The sequence below is a fragment of the Sylvia atricapilla genome, chromosome 10 (assembly GCF_009819655.1).
Source record: "Sylvia atricapilla isolate bSylAtr1 chromosome 10, bSylAtr1.pri, whole genome shotgun sequence".
Lineage (NCBI taxonomy): Eukaryota > Metazoa > Chordata > Aves > Passeriformes > Sylviidae > Sylvia > Sylvia atricapilla.
The window spans coordinates 10,773,928-10,796,202 of record NC_089149.1 but is presented as its reverse complement, the minus strand read 5'-3'; the positions used below and the strand labels follow the sequence as shown (position 1 = coordinate 10,796,202).

The following is a 22,275-nucleotide window of genomic DNA, read 5'->3' as shown; positions in this document are numbered from 1 at the left end:
GAATGCGTTCCCAGGCTGGGAACGCATTCCCAGGGCGGAATGCACCGCTCAGCCAGCCTGTGAGGACGGCAGAGCTCGGCATCTGCCAGCATGCAGCCAACATCTTTGGGCGGCAGGGCAAACCACCCCAAGAAATGAGCTTGGGATGAGAGAGGTCGTCATCCCTGACCAGGCTGTCAGCCACAAGAGAGGACCCCATGCTCTTCATTTTAAAACTTGATTTTAATTGAATTACTTAAAAGACTTCCTCTCCTTAAATAAGGTCCATTTCTAAAGCCAGAAGCTAGCCTGTACTAAGTTTTCCATGAGTTGGAATGCCTGCCTTGTGACCAACCCAGCAACAGCTCTAAAATCCGAACTGCAATTACCAGGGACAACAAAGTGCTGCTTCTATTTGCACATTGAGAGCTTTTTATTTTTTCTTCTTTTCTAAGGAAATCATGCCAAAGTCTACTTCTTGTTTGCAAACTTAAGATGGGTGAGGTTCATCATCACCAATATATTTTAATTGAGCATTAACAAGTCTCCCTCTCTTTGAGACAAGCCATTAGCAAGGCTGCTGTTCCTCAGAAACTAAGCCAAGTCAATGCTAATCGAGTTTTCCTTCCCCAGAGTACAACGGATGAACAAAGCCGGTGCACCTCGTTCAAATCCAAGGAGGTAAGTGAGAGAGTGTGTGTGGGGGGAGCGGGGCGGGGGGGGGAAGAAATCAGAGCTAAAGCCTTTTAAAAACCTCCCCTGACAGCAACAGTGACGAGTGGCATTTAAGCGGAGCAAGAACGCTCCTGAGCGCATCGCTTCTGTCAGATGAGCCCAGCCAGTCAACCATAGGGACTCCACAGCCCCACTGCTGCTATTCAGCGAAAGTTGATCAGATAGCAGCAGACAAATAACACCAAGCAAACACTCCAAGAAGTGCTCTATCCACATTTAAGAGTTTATAATTAACCTAGAGAAAAAAAACAAAGAGTCGCCCATTTGCGTCTCCTGCGTGGAGGCGGCAGAGGAGCCACGCGCACACGGGGCTTTGGGCTCCCTGCAGACAGGGACGGGGAGAGCACGCTGGTTTTGGGATACCTCTCGCTCTCCCCGAGTCACAGACCCGCCATCCCAGACATGCAAGCCTCCAGTAAACCTTCAACAGACTTTTCCTCGCCACCTGTCTCATCTCTTAGCTATGCTCTCGGCCTTTCAATTTCTGTTTTGTTTTCTCTTCCAAGTGGCTGAGCTTCTGTCTGCTTTGGGGCTCATACCCCGTGCCCTCCACTTGAAGCCTTTTCTTCAGGAATACACACACGCGCACACACACAGAGCTTTGGCTGCTTTGCCACTCTGGCAAGTGTCAACACAGCTGCTGTCTCCGCTGGAATGTAAACCAATATTGTCGTTAGATCTCCCTCAACCCCTGGTAACTTCCTCCAAGATTTGCACAGCGTGTGGCAATCCTCTCCACTGCCACCTTACAAAAAGCATTGACCCAGCTGGTTAAAAGCAATTAAATAAATAATTTTAAAAAACGAAATCAAAGCTGCACCTGAAGTTTGCGTCCCGCTCAAGCCCATGAAGTGCGAAGGGCTGTGGAAAGCAAAATGTATCCATTGTACACACATTTATCCTCATATAATATGCTTATACAAATACCCTGTGTAAAATACCTTGCTGCTGCAAGTTATGAGGCAAGGTATTAACAGCACTGAGTAAAAGAGGTATTGGTGTGGACGCTAATGCAGCATTTGCAGCTGAGAACCTTTGTTTGCATATTATTTTACTTAAAAAAGTAACCTAAGAGGGGATTTATAACACATTTTTAGTTATTTCCTAGATACTGCCCCCTTTAAATCACAAGCAGCAATTTTGGCAATAAAAGACTCATAAAAGAGTTATAATGCAGACAACACAGCTAGTACTCAGACTGCTACAGGAATGCTCTCTGTGTGCATTGCCCACCATAAACAACTGCCTTGCCTTGCTTCTCCAGTTAAAGAAAATTACACTGGCTGATCAGGGTTCCCAAAACAAATTCACTGTCCCAAACAAAGATTCGAAGTTCACCCTCATTCAGATATTAAGCTCAATGAACTCCGCTTCCCACTGTAAAATGAAAAAGTCTCACAAAAACAAGTGTATATTCTGCACCTAACTTCAGGGGTGAAGAAATCGCACATACTCACTAAAAATAAAGACACCATTAGCGATATCAGAGCTCAAACCTAGAGTCCTTACCTCACTATACTGGGACTGGGCATTGTTTTCCAGGTACAACATGTTAGCAGTCAAATTGATCAACGCTGCTGTTCTTTCTTCTGGCTCCAGGATTTTGACAAACACCTCCCACCCCCTAGAAGACCCTAAAAATATGTGATGCTACTGTGGAGATAACAGGACTCGGAGTGTGCCTCTCTGCATAATTGAAGTTTCCCTTATATACCTAACTATAGGCAAGGAGGAGGAGGTGGGGCTCTCCTGCCTTACCTGTCCAATCTGTCAAAGTGCCACCTGGAGTCCTCCACTCCAATGGAGAGAGGCCTCTCCCAGCTCATTAAGTAGTTAGAATTCCTTATCACCAATCTCTAAAAAGCAAAGGGAAGGGAAGGGGGGGAGAAATGGCCAAAAAAAGAGAAAAGAAAAAAAAAACCAGACAGGCAGGGAGAAGAAAGGAAACAATAACTTTTCTCTGTCAACTTTTCTACAAGTTTGGAAACTCAAAAGAGTGTTATGGAATTGCTCTAAAGGAGCTGCTCCAAGAAACTTCTATTTCTTTTCTGCAAAGATTTCAGGGCTGTTTTTTTTCAGACACAGGCTTTGCTGCTACCAAGCGATCGAGATGCAATGCTCGACATCAGGGGTGCAGTAATGCAGCCAAGTATTTGGCTGCTGCTGCACGCAGATTTGGGACGAAACCCCTAAGGAGCTTTCTGAGAATCAGCCACTGGTTCCATGCACCATAATCCAGCTACATTCTCCGTCACCTGTGTGCTCCCATCCACACTCACAGCCCACAGCTCCTGTGTTTGCAGGGCAGCACTCCAGCTACACTTATCCCCCTTCCTTGCAATTGCTTCAAACTCGCATCACAGTTAAAAAATCAAGTAAAAAAAACCCAACTCGTCCGAAGGAACTCACGGTGTTGAATTAATATATAGGAGAAGTTTTTGGGCGCCGCTCAGTAAAAACCGCGGACAGGATGCCCACGGCAAACTTTTCGAAAGCTAGGAAGAGCACTTAGCCGAGATCTGCAGGAGAGATCCCCACTGTGATTTCACTCCGGACAGGCAGACAGAGCCCCTGTCCTGTCCTGGTGTCGCCCAGGGAGCCCCCGGAGGGTGCCGGGGGAGCGAGGTCAGCGCAGCGCCGGCGGCACCCCGCGCCCCCGCGGGGACCGGCCGGGCCAGCGGGATGGACGCACGGCAGAACAAAAGGCAGCTGCTGCCGAAGCGCCACCGAGCCAGGAGAAACAGAACACCTTTCCAAAGGGCTGGGGAGGGGGGAGAGAGGAAACCAAACATCCAGATCAGAGCGCGGCCCAGCCCGCCCAGCCTCCTGACAGCGCTCCGAACTTTATTTGAGGGCTCTGCCGGAACGCAGAGCACGGACTGCCAGCGCTGCCAGGGAACACCGAACGTCCCGGCCATGGGGCTCCGCAGGGAGGGACGAGGGTCCTGGGCAGGGCTGCCACCCACACACGGCCTCAGCACGTCCCCGCTGTGCCCCGCAGCTGCCGCCGCTCCTGCCACGCCTCGCCGCGGGCATCATTTAACCCCGGGGCTCGCAGGGAGGGACCCGGGCTCACGGGACACGCAAACGGGCCGGGCTGGGCCGGGCTGGGCCGGGCCGCTCAGGGGGCCGGCGGCTCCGGGGCTGCTTCCCGGCACACGGCAGCTCTGCAAATTAAAGGACACGGCGAGCTCACCGGCCTATTCCAGACTGGAGCAGGCAGCACATTCCTAAGGCTGCCACTAATAAGACGCGGCAAAACCATCTTCAGGCAGGAAACGAAACGAGAACAAACACAGAGCAGAGGACTGCAATGTCCCCCTTCCCCCGCAGGAGCCCCTTGCCACAAGAAGCGGGGGGCTGATGCAGCCCTCACCCTGCACGCACAGCTCACCGGAGCTGCGGGGTGCAAGCAAAAGGTTGGAATCATTTCCAGTGCACCTTCCCGAGTCCTCCTCACCGAGCACAGTGCAAGGACGCACTTCCGAGAGCAGGCTGCAGAGAGGAGCACGGAGCCCTCCCCACCTACCACCACCAGCAATATCCCAGCTCAGGTCGGGGCCACACACACCTTCAGTGCTCCTGAGCCACCAGCAAGAGCTGCCGAGCACACAGCCAGTTTGCCACATCACAGGAACAGCTCAACACACCACTGCCACAGCCCCTTGCCCTCCTCTCCATCTTCCCTAGCACCACCTTAGACCAGGGCCTGTGCCCAATGTACCTATCTGATCTCACCCGAAATGGGCACAAGCCAAAAAGCCACACCAGGGCTAATCTGGAGATGCAGGTAGAGTTTGCAGGGAGCAGCCACAGCACCGTTAGCCAAACGGGGCACTTTGCAGCACCACTGCAGAGCTCACACAGAGCTGGGCATGGAGCAAGAATTCATGTCACCCATGGATTTTCTGTTGTCTAACAGTGACAGAACAGTTATGCTGTGCTCAGATGATCATTTTGATCCCTAGATACAGTCAAGTTTTTGATACTGGCCCGTGAGTGCAAAAACTATGGAGGGGAAGCAGAAAGCTGGAGAAGGTACATACATAAATCTCCCAACCTCTGCAGGTCATTGTAAAAACCTCTCTCAGCTGTGCTATGAAACTCAGAAGATCCTTCTTTTCCAGGTCATTAATGCAGCATTGTTGTGTGAGGTATCTGCCATCTTCTGCCCCACAGGTGGCTGGAGGTGGCTGTGGGTGAAGCAACACCCAGATACAGAGAGATATGTGGAAGTTTATCCAAAGAGATCTGCATGTCAAACACAAGGAGAGGTGTATATAGCATGAATAAATTGACATGTCAGCACAAATCCCTGCCCTCTGTACACACAGACCCGACCTGGCTCAGAGTTTCAGATGCATTACCCTGTGCAGTCCCCTTGAAGCAGATGCTGGACAAGTGGCTTTTTGCAAATCCATCAACCACAAGGGACACAAAGGAGGACACCACCAGGCCAGCAGGGGTGGCAGTAGGTAACAAAGCAGGCACCAGACACTGCACACACCAATGCTGCTGCAGCCCAAATGCGTCCCTCTCATCACCCCAGGGACCCAAACTTTGCTTCACTGGCTTCAGATCTAAACGCACTCTCCTCATAAGATGGTCTGTCTCACAGGCTGGTGCCATGCCTTGGCCATTCACACTGGCATCAGTGGCACAAGTGAAAAGTAAAGATTGAACCTTTCTACCTTATCATGAGGAAGAGAAGTTCCCAGACCCTCATTTGATTCTCTCCAAAACTTTCATAGAGATGAGCCTCCAGCAACCTAATGCCAGCCAGGCAGCATCTCTTTGGGATTCTCTCTGATTTCTTGAAATATCATATGCTTAAATGGCTGAGTCATAAAAGCAAAAGGGACCCCCAACCTTCTCACACTGCACATTCACTTTTCAGCTGTGGGACAGTGATGGTAATAATTTGTCTGAGCCTTCTGGACAGCTCTCCAAGGGAATCAACAACTGTAATGGTCTAAAGTCATAGCAAGACTATCTTTGTAAACAGAGATTATGCCTTATCATACCAATTAGCCTAATCAGAAAGAGCAAACAGATTCAGGCAAAGGCCCTCCTTTCACACATTAATAAGAATTACTTCATGCTGAGGCCAGATGAACAAAGTTTAAAACTCTGTTTTTGGAGTCCAACAAGTCTCCCCCACCCCAAAGAGAAAAAGAATAAAGTTGAAAACAAAGCGTCAAGAGAAAAGCCTGGCACTTATGCTCTGGATGCTTAGCTGGATTGAAATTAAAAATGTAGCTCTGCCTCAGGAAAGGAAGTCTCCTCAAAGTAATTTACCTCCAATACTGTAGGAAACTAAAAATAATAATTACTAGTTAGATTTGAAAGTTTCAGCTGCAACCCTCCCAGGTCTGACTCAGATATTCTAGAAAGCTTCTGGCAATGCTTTGTGGCTCCTGCTGGTATGCTGAAGAACAAAATAAAAAGCAAACAAGACCCTTAGGTTTCCAAAATGAGCTGTCAGCCAAGTCAAACTGCTGATTCAGAGTCTTTGTTTGAATGCTCTTTCCCCATGTTGTTACACGGTTCATCCCAGCTCCTCTCACCAGTAAGTGAGGCAAGTTCACAGGCAAGTTCTCAATAACTCTCCCTGGTCGCAAGGCAAGTGCGCAAAATTGTGACGATTAAAAATGTCATTACCACAACTGCAGTGTTAATTGGAGATTGTGTAATTTCTTGTAAAGGGGGGGGGGGGGGGTGTGCATGCACACCTGCCTGCGTGTTAGGCAGTTCATGCAGAATTTCCTGCAGATCAAATAAAAAAAAATCTGCTCAGACCTCTCCACTCATATAAAAATAGCATCTGGATTGACTGCGTCACCACAGACTGTGACATTCACTCAACTCAGCAATGTTTACAAATTAGGACTGAGATAACAGAAGGAGGAGGGAAAAAATAGAACATAGTTTTTGCTGGATTTTTTTTTCTGTTACGTCTGAATAACTGCTGAATGCTCAGAAAACAAGCTTCTGCCAATTGGCTTTGACAGGCTTCCCAGTGCCTATCTTCTAGGGACAGATGTGTACCCTGTGATAGCAGGAAGCCAGGTTAAAGAGCAACAAGAAAAAAACTTGAAAAAGCAAAAATCAACCTGCCTTCTTGAAAACTCACACAGAGCTGATCATTGCTCAAACCACAAGGAAGAGAGGGAAAAACAATGTGGTCCCTGAAACAGGGACTTTCCTCTTTTTTTTTTGCTTTCAATCCAACCATATATGGCAAGACAGAACAAATAAAGAGATGAGGTATAAAAGGCAGCATCCGACTTGCTGCTGACTGGCTACAGCCTTGTGTGCATCCCAGCACCACACGAAACATACACAAGAGAGGGACCGGGCACCTCCAGCTCTCAGAGTAACCTCTCTGCTGCACCTGGGAGCACAAATTTGAACCTCCTGGTTTCCTCACCACTGACCCAGGGACAGCCCTTTGGAAATTCCTTTGAAATGCACTCAAATGTATGAACCTTAACATTAGAAACATGCCTCGTGTGCAAGTGTTTAGCAGGGAGGATCAATCTCTTCTTCCAAGGACTCCTAACTGCGTTTCTCTGCACATTTTGGAAGCAATGGGTAAACAGCCGGACTTGCCAAAGGCAGGAGGAGAGCCCAGCTCTGCCCATGGTGCAGGTCGGCTTCTCCTTCCCAAGGCAATCGCCTGTCACAACAGCCCTGCCCTCCGACCCTGGGTAAACATCTGCGCACGCTGCTTATTTGAGCTCCTACAGTCTCCTTATCTCCTCCAGAACACCCCGAGGGCTAATTAGAGAGGTAATGGCATCGTGTCAAGAGATAACGCTACACGGTGGGGGAGCAGGGAGAGGGAAGGTGGAAAGGAATTGTGAAACAAAACCAGTTCCCTTCACAACCGCTGTGCAATATTGGTTTAGGAAGGGCGCACGCAGCCCCTGGGGCCTCTGCCCTCCGGCTGCCGAGCTCCATTTAATGAGAGCAAGACACTCCTCCACTCCTCCGGAGAGATGCAGCTCTCCAGCCAAGGTGATGCAAGGTCCCCACGCCTTCCCCACTGTCTGCACAAGCGAAAACCCATCAAGGGTCATTCCCACCGAAGTGCCAGCACCGACTCACCTACCACATCTGGTGTATGACATAGGAGGCAGACAAAGCATACAGATCATTTATCAAAAAGCCTTTCTGCTTATTCCTGCTGCTCATTTTATCTAATTTTCCCATTTTTACTGTACCCTAAAGATTCTTTTTAAAGAAAATTGCTTTCACTATGAAAGCTAAGATGTAAAACCAATCTGGACAGAGGTATTTTGGCAAGGCAGCACATAAGCCTGCAAAACTACGAGCCAGCAGACACTTTTGCACTGATGAATGCAAACCCACAGATCAGTAGACGCTCATGCATGTAGATGTGTCCAGGGGACTCTGGGAGTTCAAACCAGGGCAGCTCTTTGGTTGGAGTAACAACCCTCAACATTCAAACTACATTTTTGCCTCATGAGGATCTTTGGATGCTCAGCACAGCGTGATTGCCCACTCCCAAACTCCCATATGTAGAAAACGTTTTTCGAAAGTTAAGAGAGGAAGTTACATAATAAGATCCATGAAAATTGCTCCTAAATGGCATAAACAGCCCCATCCCTCCAGCTGGAGACAGGACAGGGCCATGGCACAAACCTGCACGCCCAAGACCAAGCACTCTAGCCAGGGAAAGGGAGACAGCAACAGATTACAGGGCTTTTGTTTTCAGTTAGAGAAAGGAGTAACTGTTGACAGACCAGGGCTGCTCTTGCACAAGCAGCTGAGGCGAAAGTGTTGTTCTTTCCTTATCTTATATAAACTACAGACGGGTCTCATGAAATGCACAGCTGTTTATAAAGGCACAATCACAGCAGCTCTTTCCAACCGGCCTCTGCTCTGCTGCCAGCTCCCTCCCACCCAAGCCCTTTTACAATACTCCAGTATTTAAGAGAAAGTTACCAGCTTGCAATAATTGGAGAAGAGCCTTCCAAATGCCTGGTTCCACCCTGACCCTGCAACCCATGGCCATTCACACTTCTCCTGTTAACACATCACTGTTATCCGATATTGCCCAGGCAGGAAGCCTGGAAGCCTGTTTATCCCCCTTTTCCTATGAAGAAATGCTGCACTTTGCAGTGCTGGTCTTCCCCAGAAGACTGATCACTTTTGTTTCAGACTTGTGTAATTTTAATCCAATCTGGACATCACCATGAGGTCCACCATACCCATCCATGCTCTCAAGGAGAAATAAAACTGCTTCAGGATACCTTTTCTTTCTGTTTAAACTGGCTGGAGATAGAAGTCCACGCTTTTAGAGTGACAGTTATATTTGTTACTGAAAACTCCTTTGATCTTTCATTAATCTCTGCAAATTCAGCTGCTGATTAGAGACAGTTCAGTCAGCAGTGAGCAAACGAACCCAGGCCACAAACCACTCCTTAAATCTACACTTCACAGAGACAGATTTAATTTTTTGTGATTGCCTGACAATTCACTCCCTCATTAATTTCAGTGCTATCAAATCAGTGACAGTGAGGTGGAAAGCAGATGGTAGAGACATTCAGTAGAAAACATTACCTAGTCCAGAAGTCTCCTCGTGAAATATTGGAGGAAAAAAATAATAGTCATTAAGAGGACTGTGGGCAGGATCTGCAGAACCACAAAGCAACATATATAGTGAGACTTTGGATGCCTAAAACTCTCTTCAAAGCAAGAATCCAAATTAATTCAAGACAGAACTTTTAAAACAAAAGCTACACCCCACAGCTGGCTGCAGCACAGACACTGTGGCTGTGCTGGACAAGGAAGGGGAGCAGGACACTCCCAGGGCTGCACTCCAGGTTTGTCTTAGTCTGGAAGGAGAAACCCCTCCCTGGCATGGTCAGCTCTGCAGCTTGAAACAGCACTCTGAGGTGCTTCCCATCCCCTACCCACCTCACCTCACAAACAGGGGTACCATAAAGCTCCACAAAGTTTTCATTTGGCTGGATATGGACAGCTCAATTCATCACCCTTCCAGGTAACAAGAGAAAAGGACCTTACTTTCCTTCTTCAAACAATTTAGTTTAGAATTAAAACATAACCCAACAAAAACAAACAAAACATCCAGAGGAAGGTGAATTTTGGGGGAAAAAAAGAGGATCCTATCAACTAGATAGAAACAGTAAGTGAAGTTCCCATCAAGACAGCATAAGCCTTAAACTTGCTCCAGAGGCCAAAGTGTCTACAATCTATTGTTTCAAGATCAAGATGCTTTTTAATTAAGTGTTTGTGCAGACCTTTTAAAGATGTAAAATAAGCAGTAATGCATTATTGCTCCATACTTGCTTAAGGAGCACGTGTAGCACCATGGAAACCTTTGGAGGCAGGCCTAGCTGCTTGAGGAAGATGTTTTCTGAAGTTTCTTTTGTTTGGAGGCATTTGCATAAAGGCAGAGGACAGGACTCCAATTACCACACTCTTCCACGGCAGGTGCTCATAGCAGTAGAGTTGGAGAGTTAAAGCCACACCTCCTGAAACACCACATTTCACTGCTCTCCCTGCAGGTTTATGCTTTTCAGCTTAAAATTAGTTTATTCCTTCCCAAGATGAATGTACAGCAAGATGCTGAAAGGGAAGAAATATTTACAGGAATTTTAAATATGCTTCCAAATTGATCACACAGTGGACAGTTCACCCATTAGTTTTCTTCAATAGCATTGAGAATCCTGGGAAGTGACATTAAAAACAAAACACTCAGTGTAAGGATACTACTCATCAACTGGCTGACAAGAAATGCAGCCATCCCTGGTCTGCAGCCAGAACTAGAGCCAAAGAGCACAGGAAAGGGAGCTAGGGAAAAATTTGACAGAAACATAAACATGTCTTTAGAACCCTGGTACACACAAGAAAAGTCTTAAGACTTTGATTTGAACATACAGATACATTCTTTACATTCATTCTGATCTGAAAGAACTGACCATTTCTAGATTTGGATCTGCAGCCCTAAATGTGATGATTAGATCTTTTGGAGGGACCTACACGGCAGAAGATTAAACATCCAGCAGGCTTACAAAGCCAAGCCTAAATTAGGAGAGCTTCTGAGTTCAACTGCAAACAGGAGAGGTGCTGGAGGGAAGCTTCCAATAGAATAATGCCTTTGCTCATTATGGAAATGTCTTTGCATAATCTCAACTTTCTTTGCACAGCTATGGAACGAATAAATAACCACAAAGAAGAGAAACTTGGCAAGCCTCAAGCTCTCTCAAACAAAACCCAGACAGTAATAAAAGCTTTGATCACATCCCTGTGCTGTACAAAGTCCTTCCTTCCTTCTTTTCTATGGTCAGACCTGGAATACTCAGGCATGGAAACGGACAGCCACACAAGCCACTGCGCTGCATCTCCTTGTCAAATCAGCCTCATCCTCCAGGTGCAAAACCATTTCCCAACAAAACACAGGGCTGTGGCAGCTGCCAGAGCCCGTGGCAGCACACATCACGTGTTAGTCAGTCCCTGCACTGCTCACCACATCAGCTCCCCACCCTGCTGTGGGTACACAGGGACAGCCTTCCTATCCCACAGTTCCATCACCCCATAACCAGCTTGCATCTGCTTCTTCAGCCCTTTCCTGGCAACAAGCAGAGTTCTCTTCTCCTGACCCAGAAAAACACTTTTAAGGAGCAATTAACAGAGTTTGGAGCCTGTGTTTTAATATTAAAGCGTTGGATAGGATGCAACAGTTGTGCAGGACTAGAGAGAGGGAGCTTTTTGTCCATCAGATGCACAGTTGATCCTGACTACAGCTCCCACGTGATGTGGACCAGGAATTCAGTGCATGGCCATCAAATGTGAATTACTGATTTACATGGTGCTGAGAGCACACACAAGACAACCAGCACCCACCTTGGGCTAGAACAGCTCCTCTACAGCCCGCTGGGCTGCAGCCTGGGAGTGTATCCTCTACAAGGTGGTTTGATAGCTCTTTCATGAGCCTGCAGCAGATTAAATATGGGAAAGGTTTCTTGTTTCCATTGGGAAGCATCAAATACCAACTCTGAGATGTGTCATTGGTAAAAGGACTGAGGCTGAGAGCCTGAACACCTCCACTTCTTACACAAGATGCATCCAGTCTATCTATCCTACAGCCTACTGTTACCTCCACCTCTATGCACAAAGGAGAACAGCAGAGCCACAGAGCTGAAGCTCTCAGTTTTAAAACTATGAAACACATGTTGTACTTCCAAAATTTTTGTAGTTACCAGGCTTAGGACATCCACAACCCATAAAGCTGTATAACCAAACACAACCCCACACACTCCACCATCCCCAGGGCAGAAACCCACCCCACAGGCTGCTCAGCACTGCTTAATCAAGCCACACTCAGAGCAAATCCCCATGATTATTTACAGAAGGTGAGGGAGAATAAATAAATTTTTAAAAACCAACCAAACAACAACAACAACAAAAAAAAAAGGCAAGGAATTTTCTCTGCCTTTTATAGGGAGGGATGGATCCAGGTTAAGAAAACTCTGACCACGGCAGTGTCTGGGGAGCAGGCATTCCGCTGAACTGGTTAGGCAAGGGGCTGCGGGAGGACGGCTCCCTCAGGGGCATGACAGCAAGGTATGTACAGGAGGAGGGGGATGGAGGCTGCACCATCCCTGGGGACAGCACTCCAGCTCCTGCCAACAAGGTCCCCGGGGCCCTAGCCACACTGCTGGGAGGGATGCTGGTGGCAGAAGACTTACAGGCTCTGCAAATCCCCTCAAATAACACAATTACTAGGATCCTCTTGCTGAGATCCTTAGCTCAAAGCAGCTTTGTTTGGGTCCAGACCAGCATCTCTTAGTGTCAGTGAGCAGTTTACAGGACTTTTGAGAGACAGTAAAAGAAAGAAATTTTGCACCTGGTAGAGCAGGCTGACAGTGCTAAGAGGGCTCCAGGACAATGCAGGGGTTTTATTGCACTTCCACACACCCACTCCTACAGAGAGATCTCCAGACCTCTCCTCCCTGATGTCCCAGGGCATTTAACCAGTCAGACACAAATATAAAACTGCTGTAACATTACCTGATTTCTAGCACTGCAGGATACAGGCTTTGCAATCAGTGTTCATCCTGAATGCAGGGAACTACACATCATCCCACGGCTGCTGGACACATCCTTGACCACAGGAGAGGCTGGGAACCACCTTCTTTGGCACACTAAAGAATGGCAGGAGGCCCACAAGAACACACATGCAGCTTACCTTCCTGGCCATCCGCAGCTCCTTCCCACACCAGGGCCATGGCACAGAGTAAATGCTCTCCACACCCACAGGGACCACCAGCCCTTCTCTCCAGTTATGCAAAAAAGGCAGATCTTTGCTGGGGTTTCCCAGTCTGCCTGTGGTTCACACCAGGGGAAAGGACGGGCCACCCAGGACATTGTGAAAGAGCCAGTCACAAGGCACGAGGCTGGCGAAGGCTGCAGACTGTCTAACGTTATACCAGACCCAAAAACCTCTTCCTGACCCTCTCCAGATCTTTTCAAGCTAAGGCAGTGCAGATCACCAGTTTCTCTCACAGGCACAGGAAGATTATTTCTTCCTTAAAACAAGTGCGTGAGAACTGCAAGGTCTCAGCAAGAGACAGGGCTATAGCCCAGACAAGAGGGGTTTCTGTGTCACCCAATCTTCTTCCCCAGATTTCTCCCCAGAGAGCTGCATTTTTAAGCCAATGAACACAACTGATGGGTATTCAGCAGGGCAGGACTTGTGCTCATTTCCCAGCCCACTTGTGGGACAGTTCCTTCAAGCACTGCAGCTCCTTTCCCACTACTAGTTCTGTTGTGAACAAGTACTTGTACCCCCAAAAGTCAAATAATATTAAAGAAACATAAATAAAAATCACAGATTTCACCAAAACAATCCTTAGGCTCAAGGATGGACAGCTTTTAAGACTGCAAGTTTCATTTTTCAGCCATAAATTGCAAGAAGATGCAGAGGTTATTTTAAAAGCTGATTGAAACTGCTTTTAAGTCCACACAAGGACAATTGCTTTGAAATAAACCTCTCTTAATTGCTCTGCACCCATTTAAATCTCACATGGTGATGCATTTTGGAGACAAACTGGCCTTGCTCTTCTAAGACAAATGTAATACTATAAAGCACTCTGTCTTGATCTCAGTGCTCATCTCCCAGGGCCCCTCTGTTCCTGCTGCATTCCTTTGTGTTTATCTGCCCTCTTCAACCCTTTGCTGCAATCAGCTGCGTGCAGCACCTCGTGTCTAGAAGTGACATGGCTGAGGTTACAGGAGAGACAGGTGCAAGGGAAGCTCATGCCCCGAAGCCATCCAAAGGAAAAGCGAAGCTGGAGGGGAAGAGAGTTGTAAGGTATTTCAGATTAAAGCAAACACCTTGCCCCAGGCTACACATTCTCTGCCAATGAAAGCTGCAGCCGCTGCGAGCCCCAGAAACAGCAAAGCAAACACAGACTTCTCTGCAAGGGGAGTTGTCACCTGTCAGGGATGTTTGCAAATTTATAGGGAGGTGGTGGTGGTGGTAAGGGGAGTAAAAAGAGCTTTCCTCATTTTAAAAGACGGGCTGTTTGCACAGGTTTGCAATGCATATTTTGCTTTGTGAAGGCTTTTGTCCAGCATTCAACTGAGAGAAGGTGCTGTCTTCCACTGAAGACAAACTGGAACATTTATTAATGTACATACATTAATGTACTCCAGGCTGCTGCCTTTATGGTATGGGTGAGGATGGGATGGAATTTCCCCGCTCCCCTTCAGCTTGTCACGTCAGTGAAAAACACTGCTTAAAAAGAAGTCACCCTGCAGCCTGGCCTCTCCAGAAATGCCTCCTGCAAGGCTGGGCTCAAACCATCATCAGCAAGCAGTAATTGCATAGAGAAAGCTTCTTGTCCTCTTCCCAGGCAGCAGCACTCACAACAAGGGGAAGGGACTTTCCATTCATGTTTCACTGCACCACTGACAGACTCTGAACTCACTGTTCAGAGCCCAACAGCCAGCACGGTGCTCTGCAGACAGCTTGGAGGAACAGGATATGGGGAGGTGAGCTTGTGCTCAATGCCACAAATCCAGATTTGAGCATGGAAGGAGAAAAGTTACTGCTAATGATCTTTAAACTGTTGGGGATTGAGCTGTGTCCTCCAAAAAACAAACAGACCATTACAGTCAACACTGAAAATCAGAATCCGCTGTAAACATGGCGAATCTTTTGGACTACTGAAGAGACACCATTTCACTGGAGCTGTGCTAAAATGGTGGGAAAAGCCAAGATCTAGATACTGATGGGAGCTTGCACCCTTTGCTTTTTAACCCTTCACAACCTTCACAGAAAAGGAAGAGCACTGCAGCCTTGCCAGCAGTCACACCAGTGCAGCACTGACAGGCCAAACCTCCTGTCACCAGGGACTGCAGCAAGAAAAACCCAGGTGCTCCTTCCGTGCAGACACAATCCTCCAGGTCACCAACACTCCCAGGACACAGACTGCCAACACACCATCAATGGGCACATGAAAAATTGTGGTTGATCAGCCAGGGAACTAAACGAAAACAAGTTCTCGGGGTGGAAACAATACAACAAGAAAATTTACAGATACCAACACAAATTTCAAACTACACTTTCTTTTTACCCCAAAGTATACAAAACCCAGGAAGAACAGAAACAGGGCATGAGCAACTCAAACTCCTGAAACACCTCCTGCTCCAGCCTGCAAAAAAAGCACCTGGCTTCTTCAGAAGAGCTAGTGCTAAGGAAGAGCCAGTCTGTTAGTGCCAAAGGCAATGAACCAGCAACCACCAGTGCCTCATCTGCATTCCAGTCTTGAGCCATATCCCTGAGACACCCATGGCCAAGAGTCATTACAAACACTGTCTAGTCTGAAGAAACAGGAGGCGAAAAGAACCCAACCACGGTCTGAAAACAAGTTTTCATCCATATATGACCCTCAAGAGAAGACAAACCAGTGAAGAACTTCTGGCTTTGGTCAGCAAAATTGTAACTGTGCCCAGAATCCAAATTATTTTAACCCTGAGGTCAAACTTGCTCTTAAGCAGGGAGAGTGCAGGGATGGTTGAGTAGCCTGTGCAAGAGGCCCCTCAGCTCTCCTGCCAGTTTAGCTGCCTCATCCCTCTCTCCAGCCACTGCTGCTGCAGGAGAAGAGCAGGTGAGAAGCCAGCCAAGGTGGGAAGATGGCCCTGGGGCAATGCAGCTGGAACAGCTCCTGCAAAAACTCCCCTTCTGCCCCCAATGGTTAAGGAAGTTTCTCATTACTCACCCACATTGGGTCATTCAGCTCAGTGTCCTGCACCCGGACACAATCCATGCTGATCTCAATTTTGTTTGTGGAGCCATCCTCAGATGGGCCATCAATGAAGTTTAAATCGATTGGCTGAACCGAGCATATTGGCCTGGAAAGAACACAGCAATAAAGTTAAAAGTGGCCAAAAATCTGTCTTCCACCACCCCACCTTCCTTCCCTTCCCCTGTGCCCACGACCTCAGCATAACCACAAGCCAGTCTCATGACAAAGTAAGGATCACTGAGGAGCAACTAATCAGGTAAAGAATTACTGAGGAACAACTCAGTAACTGAGGAACTATGTCTACAGTGGTGACACTGTAGTACAGCAGCCCCTGAATGGGACAGGGTCCAGAGGGACATTTCAGTTGCTCTGAGGCAGGAGCAGATGAGTGAAAGCACTGAAAGTCAGAACTCATGGAGGATTTATAGCAGTGATTGTTTCAGCATCAGTCAGGACAAGTCAGGAATGGGAACAGAGTCAGTTTTCTTTCAGTCTATGGACTTGACAGGGTGAACTCTGTGCCATCTCCACCTCCTCTCCCTCCCTGGCATCAGCAAGGGGAAAACAAGCAGCCTTGACACAGAGCCATGAGCCCATTTCCTGAGGGGAAGTGCCAGCCATGAGCCTTAGGAGCAGCCAGCTCAGCCACCAGAGGCCTGGCAGAGAATCAGTGTCACTGCTGACCACTGCACTTGGTCCCCACAGCCTGGTGTAGGACCTCTGGAGAGCTCAAGAGCTGTCAGCCACCACAGACTGACACAACCAACCATCACATCCATATCTAATCAACAAGTACAGAAGATTCCAAACTCCCCAGCACCACTCCCCTGAGCAGCTTATTATAGAGACATCCTGTCCTAAAACACCTTCCATATGTTCCACATAAGGGCTACTTACTGTTCCAGGAAGTCCCAGATATGCTGGATTACCTCTGGGCTGAGGAATTCCCTGGGCTGAGAGCTCTGGGACATGGCTGATCGGTAGTAACTCTCCTTCCAGGAGAAGGGGCTCGGAGTTTCTACAAACCTTAAAAAACAAAAGCAAAAAAGAAAAAAAAAGAAAAAGAAAAGAAAAAAAAAAAAGAAAAAAAACACAAACAACAAAAAAACCCAACCAAAAAAATTACAAAACAACACCACACAAAAAGAAAAACACAGAAAGACATGTTGAGTGCATAAGTCCAGCTTGATGAAAACCCCTAAATAGAAGCTATTGTGTGAAAAAGGAGACACGCTGAATGCCTGAGACATTCACAGCTGTACTACACACATTCCACACTGCTGCAGATGCTGTATTTAGATGGGAGAGAATTTGGCCACCCTTCCCAGTAAATGAAATACCTCTCAGAGTCCACTGGGATGCTGTGTCATAAGAATCCCAGAGTGGGGGGAAAATATCCAAAGCACTTTCTATTTCCCTCCAAACAATCAATTTCCCATATGAGGCAGGTAGTCTTTGCAGTGGGTGAAGCAGCTAAGCAATGTGGGATTCCACTGTCCCAGGCTGTTTGCCTGTCTAAATGGCATAAATGGCATACCTTTGAATGATTTAGGTGACTTCTGCACCCAGACACTGCAGCTGAGCTCTTGAACCAAGTATTGGGTTGGGTTTTTTTGTTTGTTTTGGGAGTTTTGGTTGTATTTTCGTTTTTAAAATTTGAATAATAATAATATAATATTTTTTTTCTTTTCCATGGAAATCAGTTCAGTCACTCAGATTTTATCTACTTGTCTACTGCCTTCTCACCTCCACCAATTTCTGAGGCAAACCAACTGATTTCCACCAGATCTGCTAATTACCTTGGCCATTTTTATCCCCTTAAGCTCCTACAAGCCTCACAGAAATAGGTGGGCCCAAGAGGAGCAGTGACAGAGCTGGAGCACTCGTGCCTTCCACAGCTGCACATTCTCATCCCACTGGCCAATTTCTAAATTCAAACACTGCAGCTTTTACACCCATGTCAAAACACTTGACGGCTGCAGGGATGTAAAGAGGGTGGGAGAAATTTCTCCAGTATATTTGCAGTTGACAAAAATTCTCAGTTCAACTTCAGAGTATGAGGCAGGTGACCACCTTTCCTGCTACAGGGTTGGGGGCATCCTGCAAAATTTCCATATGGGAGGTATTTCAGCACAATGCAAGTGAACGACCACATTCTCTGCCAGGGGAATGTCCACGGCAGGAGCCAAGATTATATCCGGATCCCAAAGAGAATTAAACTAACATTTGGTTTGGCACATATTGGTCCTGATTAGCACAAAGGTATAAACAAATTGCATGGAGGACCCTAATCTATTAAGCTGCCAAAATTAAGAAAGAGTGCTTCAGAGGGAGGATCACACTATAGTGCTTTTACTCCACTTTTCCTGAAGTATTTACCTCTGGCTGCTGTCAGAGACTCATCTAGCTCTCTTTACTGTTTTTTCATAGCCTCTTTCATTTTGAGGATCACTCCGGTCTGCAAAAAGCTGGGCTTTCCTCATCTCTGCTGTCCACAGAACTGCAGGCTTTTAGAAAAGAGCAGGCTGCTATTCTATGCTAAAGGAAATCAAATTGGCTTAAATGCTTCCTGGAGCCAGTGCCTTGAAATAGGCAAAAGCATCACTTCAGTTCTTCATCCCTTTTGTGATTAGGAAAAAACCCTCCAGCATAATTTAAAAGTTCATGAACAGCCAGAAACAAAAATGAAATGCAGAAGTGCACGGGTAATAGCTCTGCCTCACAGATGGGAGCACATGCCCACGCTACGTGTGAAAAAAATAATCACAAATCCTCTGAGAACTGCAGTTATCCCACAAAGCACCTGAAATGACTCTTTTCAGCCTTTCAGTCATGTAGGACATTTTCAAGAATGCCATCTTGAAACCCAGAAGAACAGATCTGGCCTAAAGCCTGTCACATAAACTGCAGGTCAATGCCACCACGAGCCTTGGAGGAGCACAGTGGGAAGCTCTGCAACCTCCTCTGCTGCTAAACCCAGACCACAGGCATTGCTCAATACCCTGCACCCAGTCCTGACCACCAGGAATGGGCACAGAAACCCCACAATGGGTTCTCTCAAGCCATCAAAATTCTCATTTTTAACAATTATTTGCCGCTTACCACAACTGCTCTTGATTTGTACACTAAAAATCACTTTTCATTACTACACAGACAGGAATTCAATGAAAAAAAGAGTTATAACCCACTAGACGCCTCTCATAGACCTTTCCTTCAAAAAGTCTCAGTGTGTCAAGGTTCCTGCATGCCATGGCATGCCCCAGCTTTGGTTCACTGCTGGGCAAAGTTCTCAGTCTCAAAAAAGGGCAAAGTGTCCCAGTTCACCCTGCCTGCTCTGGTCCTGTTCAGTTGCTATTCCACAAACCTGCCCCAGCCAAGCAGTGCAGGAGCCATCAGCTGCACAGACTGATAAAGCCAGGTTGGTTACTCTTCACCTTTGCAGCTAACAGAGCTGTTGGAAAGCATTGCACCAGTTAAGGACACAGCTGGTGCATCCCTTTACTAAATACAACTCTAAATTTGTCCAGAGAGAGACATTTTCCAGCTGCATCATATTTATCCCTGTAGCCAGACAGGTTCCTAGCTTACTATTTCCAGGAAAAGCATTACCAGATTTTACCTGGTGGCCAAAAAGGCACATTTCCCCATACCAAGCACAAAGAGTGTCCTGGTTAAGGTTTCCACAGAGACTCCTTCAACACTCTCTGCAACACCTCTACGACCTGTACAGCGCTATTTTCAAAGGAGGCAGCAAGATTAGGCAGTCAGCCTTGGCAAGACAGCTGTGACAAGGCCACAGCATTACAGAGGTGGCCCCAGCACTACAACAAACACTGCTTTTTACTCAGTTTAGTGCACCCTGTTCTCGGGTGGGAAAGAGCTGTCAAAAGACAAGAAAAACAACTTCAGGTCAGCCCAAAGCTGCATGCAAAATAAACCATCTCCTTCCCTGTGGTCTCAATAGAATCTAAACCCAGTGCTATTTTCTGTAACAGCCTTCAACATAGAGGAGAAGCCTGTGTCTACCAAACACATACTTAAATGTCTGAATTTCCACTGGAAAATAACAGCTAAAGGCTCACTAAAATCTGTGCATAAATTTCACTACTTTAGTTAACTGTCTCTTCACACATCAGCAAATGCTCTACTTTCAGTTAAATAATCGCTGAGTGCCTCAAGTTAATCACAAGATTACATTGCTTAAATTGCTTCTAGGAACCAGATGCTTTTTTTATTAACAGACATTTAAAAACCCATCCCTTTTACCCACATCTGCTCATCCCAAAGGCCATCACAGGCAACGGCACTACTGAACACAGCCTCTTACACCGAAATACTGACTTCAGCAGAACAAGGCACGGCAGAAGGCCTTGTCTAGGTTGTCTCTGTTGAAAGTCTACAAGGTAAAGTCTGTGCACCGACTGCTGAACTATGCGGCAGGATGCTTTTCACAATCAGAGAGCGCTAACTGCACCAGGAACTGCAGGGGGATTTACAGCCCCCATCGAACTGCAAGCTGAATAGGCCATTGCCTGCACCAGCCCCTCCTTTAAAAACCACCGGGGATTATTAATAGCAAGTGAAGTCTCCTCACAGAAGCAGCACCTCACCGAGAGCAGCGTTCCCCTGTGCGGTGCTGGGACACTGCTCCTGAGCCACCGAGTCCCGGGACAGGTCTGAGGCAGCCGTGCCCTGCCACTGAGGCCCTATTTATCGGGCTGAAACAAGAGCAGCGCCCAGCCCAGCTGAAGGCACTTCTCCACATTCACCAGGTGGGCTGGAGCCTCAGGCACTGCCCCAGAAGAGATGTGTCCCAGCTGATCCCCCCCGCCGCCGAGTGACATCTCTGCAGAGCACAGCAGTGACAGTGCCCCTGCAGCCGTGCCCACAGCAGGCCACTTCACAAAGAAGAAAAGAAAAGAAAAGAAAAGAAAAGAAAAGAAAAGAAAAGAAAAGAAAAGAAAGGAAAAAGAAAAGAAAAGAAAAGAAAAGAAAGGAAAAGAAAGAAAAGAAAAGAAAAGAAAAGAAAAGAAAAGAAAAGAAAAGAAAAGAAAAGAAAGAAAAGAAAAGAAAAGTCACCCTTCCAAAAACCAACGAGCAAAGCACAGCATTTGCTCCTCATAAACTCAATAGCCACAGTGCGATTGCCCTTCCCTGGAGCTGAGGGTCCCATCCCAGGAGGAAAGGAAGCCCTGGCTGCTTGGCGCAGCGTGACACAGAAGTAGTGGCGACAGAAAACAAGGCCATTTCTGCTCCCACTGGTCACTCCAAGTACATCCTTCCATTCTTCACCACATTACCCCCTTTCCTACCTCCGCATCAAAGAGATTAAAGATAGAGCAAACAAACCACTCTCCACCCCAGGAAACAACGACAGAAAGCTATAGAACTCAACTACTGCAATACAGCAACACTTCTCACCCAAAACACCACCTTTTGCTGCAAACGCTCTTTCTTAGAAAGGGCTCAAACCAAAAGAGGCAAGTTTGACTTACCACTGGGGACAAGCCACGGGCTCTCGAGGAGAGCAAGAGCCAGGCTGGGGACTGAGCATGCACAGCCCGGCCCCTCCTCTGCAGCTTTGGACCTTAAAGGCAGATGCCACCTGCTTGCGCTGATAGAGGGTCACATCTGACACGGGGCGCAGCCCGGCGCCGCTGGTGCATGTGCCAGTCCTTTATTTCGGAGCCTCCCTCCGAAAATAAAGACTGCCACAGCCAGGAGGTGGATGGTTCCCTTAGGGTTTTTTACATCCAAAACGGGCTAGGTGCTTCAACACTATGAAACAACTCCCGGGTTAATAGCATGGTTGATGAGGAAACCAGAAATGAATAAGGTGTTTCAATTAAGCTGCTGTGTTGGGTTTCAAGAGGTCCAAGCTCCTCCATTTCTCCATAACTTCCCCCCAAAACTGGAGCTTGGTTTGGTTTGTGTTTCTCCTGCAGCGTGCAAGTTCTCAGAAATTCTCAGTATGGTTTGTAGGTGCAGAATTTTGTGGCTTGATGTTGGTGTAAAACCACACTGTACAATTTTGTAACCTAAAATCTTTCACAGCAGAGATGAGCAAAATGCTTCTGAGCTTTCTTTCTGCTTGTTACCAAGACTACGGGGTGTTGCTTTCTGCTTCTCCCCTTGAGATGTCTATCAATGGTGTACAGTTTCTTATCACTGAGCCTGTAGTTCTCAGTCGGTGGACATGCAGATGGGGCCAGAGAAGTCTTTCTCTGTAAACTACAAATTTCACAAGTTAAGGTCC

At 47.2% G+C, this 22,275-nt stretch overlaps 1 protein-coding gene across 4 annotated transcripts in view; it reads right to left on the bottom strand.

The window, feature by feature from the left end:
- The window catches only part of TP63 (tumor protein p63), a 99,682-nt gene that overhangs the window by 63,701 nt on the left and 13,706 nt on the right, over positions 1–22,275 (bottom strand). For 3 of the 4 annotated variants that reach the window (XM_066325974.1, XM_066325975.1, XM_066325976.1), the window contains exons 1-2: positions 16,917–17,081; positions 15,993–16,125 (exon numbers count right to left, since the gene is read on the bottom strand). In XM_066325974.1, coding sequence (XP_066182071.1) covers positions 15,993–16,125; positions 16,917–16,990 — 207 coding nt within the window. In that variant the 5' untranslated portion in view covers positions 16,991–17,081. Of the gene's footprint in view, positions 1–15,992; positions 16,126–16,916; positions 17,082–22,275 lie in introns of those variants that run through there. The other variant, XM_066325977.1, reaches the window with a different exon arrangement.